General features: G+C 40.0%; 1 protein-coding gene across 1 annotated transcript in view; it reads right to left on the reverse strand.

Annotated features, from left to right (window-relative positions):
• Nucleotides 1-11966, reverse strand: part of znf385b (zinc finger protein 385B) — a 53984-nt gene that overhangs the window by 21411 nt on the left and 20607 nt on the right. Inside the window, exons 2-4 of the mRNA XM_020609318.1 lie at nucleotides 7992-8105; nucleotides 7742-7885; nucleotides 7392-7496 (exon numbers count right to left, since the gene is read on the reverse strand). Coding sequence (XP_020464974.1) covers nucleotides 7392-7496; nucleotides 7742-7885; nucleotides 7992-8103 — 361 coding nt within the window. The 5' untranslated portion in view covers nucleotides 8104-8105. The remainder of the gene's footprint in view (nucleotides 1-7391; nucleotides 7497-7741; nucleotides 7886-7991; nucleotides 8106-11966) is intronic.

Consider the following 11966-nt stretch of genomic DNA (forward strand, 5'->3'; position numbering starts at 1 on the left):
CCATTTATATTCAACACATGTAAGAGTAAAGTTACTCCTCAGAAAGACAGAGGCATGGTGGCAGTTTGCTCTGGCCTTTGGTTCTATTTCAAAGCCACCATCAGGAGCAGGCAGAGGTGCCAAGCAAGCTTTTCCAGTCCATATATTGAACAATTCAATAACCAAACATTCAGTTATTTAGCATAGACAACTAATTTGAGAAGCTGGAACAAAAGAATTTTGCTTTTTCTTTCTTGAAAAATGACTCAAAATATTCTCTAAATAATTTTCAGATTCATTTTCTGTTGGTCATTCATCGATTAATAAAAGAACAGCTCTAATTGGATCAATATTTTGCTGGTCCCCATTGTACTACATACATTTAATTTTTATCATTGTCACCTTAATTTCTTACTGTCCTATGTCTGTTTTTTTTTTTAATCTGTAACACTGGTTTTAGAAAATCTTGCCACAGGATTGCAGCTGGCTAACACTGGCACATGCTGATTAATGTAAAATTTCTGTATTCTAGCATGAAACTCCCTTTATAAACACAAATGCTCACTCTTATACTTCTGTTTTGTCCTGACCCCACTTGGGGGAGAACTCATCTGACTACCTTATTTTCATCCGCATCTTAAACACTCCTTATCTACTGAGAGTGAGAGCAATAGAGCTACATAGACTTAACATGGTTTGGCTGATGGCGGCATTAGACATCACACTGCGTTATTATTATGCAGAGAAACACACATTAGCATAACAAGCCTGTGTGTGTGTGTGTAAGTAGGTCATGATCAGATTCTCCTACATCCAAAATGAACACACACTCACAGCAGACCGAACAGGAATATGAAAGCAGACAGGAGAGCTCATCTGAGACTAAATGGAAACAGCAGAATCACCTGCAGTAGGAATTTAGTTTGAATCAAACTAAATTTGTATGCTGCTAGTTTTGGACAGGACTAACAACATACTCATGAGTGGACTATTCCTATATTATATTTTTCTCACCAGCTATAATGTAAAGTTAGTCCTAAAAGGAAAGATCATGGAGTCATTAGAGGTATATTGTCTTTGAAACAGGAATGTGATCAGGACATTTCAGACTCCTAGACATGTTAGTCTTTGGATACTATTGATTCCACTTCACCACAGAAAAAAAAAAAATCTACGTCTCTGCAGAAACCTTTGTGAAAACTTTCAAACTGCTCTCATCTTATTTATTTACTTTCCACCACTGTTAACAGAGCACATATTAGCATACAGACCGTTGTCTGTTAAGTGCAACCTCAAAAAGCAGCAAGCACGTCCATCTCTGCTCTTCAGAGCATTGGATTTGTAACAAAACAATGATTATGAGGTTAAAGTGCTGAATTTCTAATTACAATAATCCTCTGATGAACAGTTCATTCTATCTCTGGGCCAATGACGGTGAGAAAAACGACGGCACAATATATTCTTACATGAAAAACTATTAAAAAAGAGCCGTTGTTTCAACCCACTGGTCTTCTTCAAGGCTAGAGAAATTCATGGCCAGCACTTGTTTTTTAGGTGCCAGTCAGTTTAATTTGATTATTTATAAGTTATATAAGCTTCCACAGTGGGGCCACTGACTTTACACTAAACTCACTATGAGCAGAGAGACAACAACCTCAGTTCACGGTTCGAGTCCAGGTCACAACCACCGAGTCATGTAATCCCCACCATCCCTCAAACATAATACACTTACACATATCAGCTGTATGCAGGACACAGCGTATATAATAATGGAGCCATACATGGAAAACCAAAGCTATTAAATGTGGAGTTCAAACAAACAGAGGAGAAAAATTTCCTACCTCGACTCAGGAAACTACTCAACATCACTGATGGGGAGACAGCTCCATCATCTGCTCCCCCAACAACAAAAAGAAACAAAGAGAAAACCCAAACCACACAACTCGCTGTCTGTGTGACTGCAGAGAGACACGTGTGTCTGTGTGTGTGAGGACAGTGGAGGTTGACCAACACGCAGCGAGAAAGTGTAAGTGAATCACTGAGGTGATGATTTTCAGGATGAGCGGTGATGACAGCCCCTGTCTCAGTGGAAATCGCTCTTTCTCTGTCGCTCTGTCTCAGTGCCGCTCATTCACACTCGGACAGTTCATCGTGGGCCAAACAGGAGGAGAGCAGAGAAAAGGTGAGGGGAGAACAGGAAATTAAAGACAACAAAAGGAGAAGAGGGAATAACCTCGTGGTGCTTTCAAATAATGATTAGGGAACAAAAACAAATTGATGACCAACTCAAAGGATGAAAAAGAAGTTAAGGTTTTACTAGTACAAGTCCAACCAGGTGTCTGCTATAGTCCTCAGTCCATCCTACCAATGCTTGACACTAGACTTCTGCAGGTTTACTAGTCCCACAAGTTCAACCAGTCTTCTGTCAGTCCAACTGGTCTTGTGCCGTTTTCCTACAAAATTTATAGTGTACCCTGACTAGTCCTTGTTCCTCTAGTCATACCAGTTTCCTCTAGACCTTGACCAGTTCTACTAGTATTACAAGTTGTCTACTAAATGCTAACTAGTTCTACTGATGCCTTAATAGTTCCATTAGTCTAAGATGTCTACTGTACCTTGACTAGTCTGATCAGTCCTCTTCTGGCTCCCACTAGTCCCACTAGTTTTCTAATAGAAGTTAACCAGCCCTACCAGTTCTCGGCTAGTTCAACTAGTCCCATGGATTTTCCACTAGAGCTCGGCTACTCCTACTACTCCTTTACTATCCTTCCTATAAGTGTGACACTAGACCTTGTCTGGCCCCTTCTGCTAGTCCTACGAGTCTTCTACCAGCACTTTACTAGTTCTGCTAGTTTTCTAGTAGACTTTGACTAGTCCTACCAGTTCCTTTACCTGTCCTACCAGTCCAAACAGGTATCTATAGGTCTTATCAATCCAACCAGTCCTCAGCTATATTTTCTATTTTCCACTAGACCTTGACTAGTCCTGCTCCTCTCCTAGTTTGCTAGTCCTACAAGTACTCTACAGGACCTTTTAATTCTTATAGTATCAGCCCCCTAACCCATTCTATTAGCCTTACCACTTCTTTTATAATAATGCCAGTCTTCTACTACATCTGTTAGACCTGCAGTTTTCTACTAGTCCTCCACCAGCCCTACCATTTGCACAAGTCCTGTATTAGGTCTACTAGACCATTCTCAGTCCTACAAGTCCAGTCCTGCTGTTACAGATCCAGTCTTAGATGCCACTGAACCTACATAGCCATGTTGGTTAGGTTTATACTAGTAGTATTCTACCAGCGCAACCTCAGCTAGTGCCACTAGTATTACAAGTTGTCTACTGGTGGACATGATGTGGGTCATGTGAGTGCAAAGATGGTCATATACTCCCATCCAGCCCCCACCTCTGCGCCCATTGTCACCACTCTAATGTATTGGGAACGGGTGAATCTGTCAGCAGTGTCTATTCATACACTGCTGAATACATCAATGTTAGACCACACATCAACACTGGCTCAATCTCTCCACCTCGCACACACACTGCCACAATACATGTCTATTAATAGCTGTCTGTGTCTCTCCTCATTATGTATGGGGTATCAACAGGACAACATGCTGACCTTTATGAGCCCAACAAAGCTAATTAGAGCTAGCTTAGACACACATTCTTGTACTTCTAACTTGTGACGACACTCACTGACATTATGCATTCCCTAGCCCCTTATCTTAACCTTAATCAACAGAACTAAATGCCTAAACCTAACCCTTACCCTAATACTAAACCTAATTCTAATCTGAACCCTAAAATCAAGTCTTAATCCTCAAAAAGCTGTTTGAGAAAGTGAGGACCAGCAAAAATGTCCTCACTCTGTAGCAAAAAAAAGATACTTTTTTGGTCCTCACTATATAGAAAATACAAGAACACACACACAAATCACAAAAGGAAAGGAAGGAAAAGGAGCGCCGATTTTAATATTTCCACTACTATATAGAAACATCTAATCAATATTTTACCCTGCAAAAAAAATTTACTTCAGTATCCTCCTTGAAATACTTCACATATCAGATTCTTTGGCATTGCAGGACACATTACACATTAGGTGGTCAAAACACATTAGTGTTATTGCCTTGAGTAGTTGCAAAAACTAAGGAGAGGAAAAAAGATAGAAAGGGCAGGAGTGATGAATTAATATTATAAATCTTATTAGTCTCATATGAGTTAATTTCTTCATTTATACTGAGCATGTGAATAACGTGACTTCACTTCTGTCATTGGTGACTTGGTGTATGACTGTGTATGGTGCCTCCTAGTGGCCACAACAAACATAACTATGACTATTTAGCTAGAGCAAACTCTATGCAGCATGCCCCCACTGTTTAGTATAAACAGCAATGTTCTCTCATCTCCTCTATTAGAGAAAAGTATAATATAATTGTGCATTTTATTTTTGCCTTCAATTCATAAAATATGATGCATTGTTTTAGATTAAATTACCCAGCAGCATATAAAGAGGTTATAACTAGTAAGATCATTAAACTGCTGATGAGAAATTAATACATCATTAATATATCATACTATACCTCTGATGGGACTCAGTATTCTACGAAATGAGTACTTTTGCTTTTGTTGATGATCACCATACTTTGAACAATACACAACAATCGATACAAAATAACTGATTCCAGCAGTTTTATTTAAGCATCTTAGTTGAGGAGCTCTCAGAATGTGTCAGTTGTCTCCCTGCAGCACAACTGTTTGTATAAACTGTGATGTCATCTGACCTCACTGCTGATAGGCTGCTCAGCCAGGTCACTGTCACACTCACACACCCACATACACACAGCCTAGTCTAGATGAGCTGCGTTCAGGCCAAAGAGCTTTTCATGGTTGAGCAAGCATCATGTAATGGACAGAGAGAAAAAGAGAGAGACATAACCATTCAGACTGAGTGGTGTGTGCATGTTTGTGTGTGTGTATGCCCAGTAGAGACAGATTTAATCTTTAATCAGTGTTATCATATCCTGTACACTGATATGGACACACAGTATGTAATTACAGCTGCCACGCCCACACACACCTGTGTCAGCGTGAGATGGAGCTTCCTGTCTCTCCTGACATCATCATCAGCTCATGCATTGCAATTAGATGTGTGTGTGTGTGTATGTGTATATTTTTAGTCCTCTTGTTTTGTTGATGTTAGAACTTATTTATTATATTTTAATTCATATTTTGTTAATTTTTCTTTTTGTGATGTTGAATTTTTGTAGCCAAAAATGAAGGTCAGCTCCATTCAAGGCTAAATTGGCAGATTTTCAAATGGAAGTTCTGCACTGTATTTTTGATGAAGAAAGAAAATGACAACAAACTAGAAAACTATTACAAATTGATAAAGATTTTATCACAGCAGAACTTTGTGACAGACACTGAGGGTTTACCACCAAATACAGTGTGATGATAAGAATCTATATAGGAGAATTTAAGGATTTCTTTGAGAATTGCCAGTGTGGTTTTGGAGCAGTGCTGTGCTCCAGTTTAATGACCTGCTGCTGTCTGCTCCACTTTAACTTCTTTACATCTCACAGCACATTTTCACTCTGTTGACCAGCCATTTGACTTTTGAAAAACTGGGTCTGAATTACTAGACATTCTGAAACAGATCCATTCACATCAGATCACAGGATGAAGGGAGGGTTAAGATATGTGAAGAGCATCAACCATAATCTCACCAGCAGAGAGAAGAGCTCTGAACCCTGCTGTATGAAAGCTCATCTTAACCTGAACACTTTAAATATACAATATTATCACTAATACAAAAAGCCAAGGATGATACAGTATGTAACTGAACAGTCAGACACATATTGTCTGCATCACTGTGTGTGTGTTGCCAAATGGCTAGTGATAAAAAGATAAACTAAACTGAGTCTGTTCAGGAAACAGACAGCAGGATATCTGTACCAAATTTTGTGCAATACATCAAGTACATTTTGAGATATTTTGCAGAATTAAAACTTTGACCTTCTGGTGGTGCTAGAAGAATTGTCAGGGTATCACCATGAATGTTTGCATCAAACTTAAAACTTCTATTCAAAGTTGTTTAGATATTTCAGGCTGGACCAACCAACAGTGTTGGGCAGCACATTATCACATGTACTGTGATTACTTTTTTTCAGTGATGTAAGAGATTACAATCTGAAATTCAGAAATTACAGCACAGGTAATAATGTCAATGGTGGTATAAGGTACAAGGTTGGTGGTCATCTAAAAAGGAGGAATGCAACTCCAGATAATTACAAGGTTGTCTTATTTAAATGTTGTGTGTTCTTGGGTGACTGATATGGCAAATAATTAGCCACAGGTGTGTGTACATTTATGAGTGACTAGAGTTGGAGGGAGTGTAACTTTGTAATTGCCTGCTGGAGCTCACATCTGAAGAGCTGTTTGAAGTCACTGAAGTTCAACTAGTTGCTAGATGGTCAGTAAACCCCTCCAAATTGTAGGGCTGCCTGCTTGTTAAACCAAAATGCCTAGTTTTCCCTTTCTGCACAGGTTATAAACAAAAGCTGTGATGTGTGAGTGTGGAGGATTTGGAGTTGTTTAAGGGCACCATGGACAGACCTGACAGTTGAGCAACAACAGTAAAGAAACAAGTAATGTAATGCATCACTTTTTGTGCAATTTGTCATTTCTAATGAGTATCTGACTACAGTTATATAGTGACTTCCCCCTCAGCAACTGCAACAAACACTGCCATCTCAAGTGACTTGCTCAACAGCAACTGCAACAAACACTGCCATCTCAAGAGCCTAATATAAGTGTCCTAATGTGAATGTATTATTTGTATCCATATGAGGCATGATCTCCTGGATGTCAGAGTAACAACTACAGCAACAAAAGAAAGAAGAGAGAGTCCTGATATTCAACAACACATTAGCATTAACATAAAACGTACTGTGAGAATTTTATGGAGCCTTGAGGAAGCTGACAGTTCATCAGCATGACTGGCAGGTGTTGAAGCAGAGATAAAGCGAAGTTGAGGTTGATGCAAAGTAAGTTTATCTTTTTAGGGGTCAATCTGAGTCACTGATACCACATTCATACACAGAGACACACTCAGTGACCTCTCCTAGGAGGCAGCAGCTGTTGTTTATGGATGAGTCAAAGTCAGTCTCACTCAGCATACAGACAATCTGAATTTAAATTGAATGTCCTGTTTAGCGTCCCTCTGGTTACTGTGATGTAGTTTGGATGAGGAGCACAAACTACTGACTAGTGATCTCCAGTACAGAATGTACTGCATATGCATGCCAGCAGTAGAGGTGTGAAACACAAACATCACGAGACACATGAGACTTGATGAATCAGTTCGTGCAGTACACGGGCAGTAGCAGAACCAGTAGTAAAACTTGTCCTACCTGTAGTCGTGTTGGATGGAGCGCTGAGGCCTGGGGTCAGAGTGAGTCCTGCAGGCTGGGAGCTGAGCCCCGTGGCCTGGGGAGGAGGCCTGGACTGAGCCCCTGCTTGAATCAAATACAGCAAGACAACAATTATTGTTTTCACTCATTAATACTGACAAGAATGACATTTGGACTCTGGCAGGGGTAGCCAATCAGATTCCATGGCCACTCCCTTGGCTTCGCCCATGCTACTATCTCTGAGGTTTGGTTTGAGTTTATTGTTTTAATACTTTCTCATTAGCTGATGACTCATGCATATACAGTACTAGTGCTGCTACAATAACATGACAGTAGTAGTAATAATGTACCTGCTGCCTGTTGTCCTGTCTCTCCAGCCTGGAGCTGTCTCACTCTCCGGAGGTGAGAGCGGCCATTATAGTGCAGCTGGGCCTGAGCAGCAGAGGTCACCTGCAGGTTACACACCTCACACAGCGAGTAGGCCCCGCCCTGACCTGGAACAAAACAACAAGGAAGGGTCAGACTGTGGGTGAAAACACCAAGGATAGACTGGAATGGCAGGAGATAATAAGGGGCAGTGATGCAGGAACACCTAATCACCTGGAGCCTGCTTGGTGCAGAGACTGATGGTTGTAGGTGTAGGTGTGTCCATCAGCTCTTGACACATCCCTCCAAAAGCAAAGATCTGAGAAGGGCTGAGAGGAGTCTTCATTACTGAGGAAGAAGAAGAAGAACAAAACTGAATAGATGGTGGTGACTTATGGCGGTCACATCCTTGATATTCAGGTGAATGATTAGGAAATTAGTACAAGGTAATTAAAAGTAAGTGACCGGCTGTGATAAAAGAGGTCCAAAACAATTAGAGACCCATTTAAAACAATGACATTTTGCACTGTAGGTGAAATATATCTGGTTGATTTTTCTCCCATCCAGCTCGACTTTATCACACAAATTTGCACCACTGACAAACAGCATGCCATCTTGACAGTACTGGCCTTGGAAAGTCCACAACAGAAGGAGCTATTGCAGTTTGTTCCAACTGTTTCAGATGTGTTGATTCATCTGCACGTTGTGGAGGATGTAGTTTGTGCTGATGTTGAACTGAACTGTTATACAGAGAGGTGTTTCTGTTATTAACCCAGCCTCTGATATATGAAATGGGGTGGACAAAATGAAACATCTGCCAGTGTAATGCAGTACAGGCCTTGACAGTGAGGATTTACTATAGTCAGCCTATAAAAACTAATCATTCAAACTCCATGCTATGGTCTACAGACAACTGGAACGTACTACATATAAGTTCTTTTGAAATGTTCTCCAAAACATAGGCAAAGAAATATCTAGAAACATCAGAACATTACATTAAAACCATGACATCTATTCCATGTCTGTCTATCTTTTAAGAGGGATCCTTCCTTTGTTGCTCTCCCTGACGTTTCTTCCATTTTTTTTCTCACTAAAGGAATTTGGGGGAGTTCTACCTTATCTGATTCAAGGATCTAAGAACAGAGAGTTTCATACAGTATGTTTGTTGTACAGACTGTAAAGACCGTTTGAGGCAAATATCTGATATGTGATATTGGGCTATATAACTAATATTTTGCATGACATGACTCCAGATGGATAACAGTGGAGATCTACAGTAACATAGCAGCATTGCAAGCAGTACTGATGTAAAGGTGAGAGTGAACATGCACAAGAACATAATCTAAAAGGAGACAGACAGGAGTGATAGCTGAGTGACACCAGATGCAGAATGTGAGGCATCAAACACACACAGGGAGAGTGATGAAGTAATGAGTAAGAGGAGACAGGAAGGATGACATATGTGTGTCTAGAATACAGTGTGTGTGTGTGTGTCAGTCCACGACTGTGTCCATCTGCTGTCCTCTCAGCTCTGCCAAGTTACATGACCTCTGACAGGGAACACATACACACTGAGTTTTTTCATATTCTGTTAGCCTTATTGCCATAACTAACATTTAGATGGGTGACAAAATAAAGAAAAAAAACCCAACATAATGTGTCTCAGTAAGGTGTTGGGTCACCACGTACCACCACCACTAGATCAGCTTCAGTGCATTTGGGCATTCATTCTCCAAGTCTCTGAACTCCACTGAAGGGATGAACCCCATTCTTCCCCATTCTTCTTGGAGACGCTGTCTAACAAATCGCTCCAAAATCTCACATATAGGTGTTCAACTGGGGATGAGATCTGGTGACTGTGAAGGCCATAGCATATGATTCGCATCATTTTTATGCTCATCAAACCATGGAGTGACCCCTCAGGCCCTGTCATCCTGGAAGAGACCACTCATTTATTTGTATCGGGGCCAGCTGCACAAAGACAGACTCTGACTATGGATTAGATCAAAATTATAATCAGATTTTAGATAGATATCTCTATTTATCTATTACACAGAGCTCTTTAACTCTTGTCTGTCTAGCACTAATAGCACTACTTTGCTATGAATTCTTGGTAAATTGAGACTTTTTCAAACTAGAAAACATGACTGACCAAACAATCGCATCAAACCGCTCAGCTCCCTGTACTCCAGCAGAAAACCTCTGGAAGAATTTAACGGTTATAAATATATTTTACTGGAACCATTTAGCAAACAATACAACACAGTCCACATCACACTAAGGGGAGAATGTGTTTTAGTGTGCAAGGAAGATGAAACAGCTGTAAATGATGGCCACAAGATAAACCTCCCATATAATATGGTTTATCTGTGGTTATCCAAGAGACTGCACTGCTTCCACACTTCCTGTCTCTCTGTCTCCCTCTCTCTCTCTCTTCTAGCTGGTTGTTAGTAGCCAATGTTGTGTTTCTACAGACAGCTGGTTAATCTGCCTCTTTGATGAATTTGCTCCAAAATACACACACACACACACACACACACACACTGCGAGCTGATGCTGACATCAGATTTAGTATGAGAGGAATAAATACTGTATATCTGTTCTATTCAGCTGGGAATTATACAACACGCACATATACACCTGCTTGTACACATACATACAATACACAGACTAGGATGCAGACAAAGAAAGTGCAACTTACTGTAGTGAACTGAGCATTCAGCATCAAAATGAAATCAAATATCTGCATTAACCTTATCTGCTGTAATATGTATGTGAGTGAGTCTAATCCAGGCGGGCCAGTAATCAGTGAGGACATCTTTGGATTATAATCCAACACACACTCAAGTTACAATGTGATTCCTGACTGAAGAGGAAAAACAGAAGTATTTTCTTCAGTATCTGATAAAAGCAGATCAGTGCTTTACAACAACCTGAAGATTTAAATGTTTAAAATGTCAAAGAGACTCAGTGTAGAGATGCACATCACAGAGTTTCACTCTCAGCTTCATGGTTTTAATGTCAATACATGATAATTTACACTCCTCGATGTAGTTGTGCTTTAATGATTCACCTCTGTGCCACCAGAGTGTGACAGATAAACCAAGACTTGATCTACTTTAGCCTGTATTTTACAGTATACTTTGGATTTTAACTACTTGTATCCTTTTTACAATAAAGCAGTTTTTAAGGTGCTATATAAAGAAAGGCCACAATTAATATTGTTATGTTGGTAATAAAATAAAGTTTAAAGAGCGAAAACAATTTAAAGTTTTTAAAAAAGTGAAATAAAAGTAAAGTAATAATGCAACATTTTAGGGAAACATGCCACACTTATATCAGTCAACTTCACTTATCTCATCTTAGACCAGAAGCAGGAGGAAACTGTTACCCTGGTTCTGACCTACAGTAACAAAATCCATCCACCAGCACCTCTACAGCTCACTAATTAATTAATTAATCCATACAAAGAACACAGTGTAAAAACAAGTGGACAGAGTCAGACTAGATGCTTCCAGGCTTTCTGTTACTTACTGTGCGGACACAAGAGTGGTACCAATCTTCTAACTAAAATGTAAAAATACATTTTTAAGTTTATCCAACTACTGTGGGAAAATAAAAAGAATTCAATGTACCCACTGTCATGTTAATTCCATGATGTACTGCCATGTTGTCCAGTCAAAGCCTTTTATGTCCAAGATGCATGTCAGCTTTTCAGAAACTGCAGAAGTAAAAGCTTTTATAAGGCAGGTTTTTCTCCACCCACAGAGGCTTGTAACCCTTCACTAAACATGGAGATACAAGGTTTTCATCATATTTTCGGCATCATGCTTGTACAAAAGACAAAGGCAACCAGATCCTGAGGGATACGCTAATGTATGTCCCTGAGGCTGAACACACGCACACAAAGAGCAACCTGAGAGGACGATGGGACAAAGAAATTAATGGAGATGTGAAAAGACAGAGAGAGGCGTCTTAGAGTGACTGTCTCTCATCCCGAGGCCAACAGCTGATAATGATAGTGGCCCAAGACACACACACACACACACACACGCACTACAGCAGTGGCCACCGGCAGAGACAATGAAACAAACATACTAGATACGGTTTGATGTTTGTCCCCGAGAGCCTTCTATCAAAAGAAACTCAACCCACTGCCTCACAAACACCTTGTTACATATTGAAATATTTTAAAACAAAAATGATTTC

This window comes from Monopterus albus, unplaced genomic scaffold (genome assembly GCF_001952655.1).
Source record: "Monopterus albus unplaced genomic scaffold, M_albus_1.0 scaffold99.1, whole genome shotgun sequence".
In the NCBI taxonomy this organism is placed as follows: domain Eukaryota; kingdom Metazoa; phylum Chordata; class Actinopteri; order Synbranchiformes; family Synbranchidae; genus Monopterus; species Monopterus albus.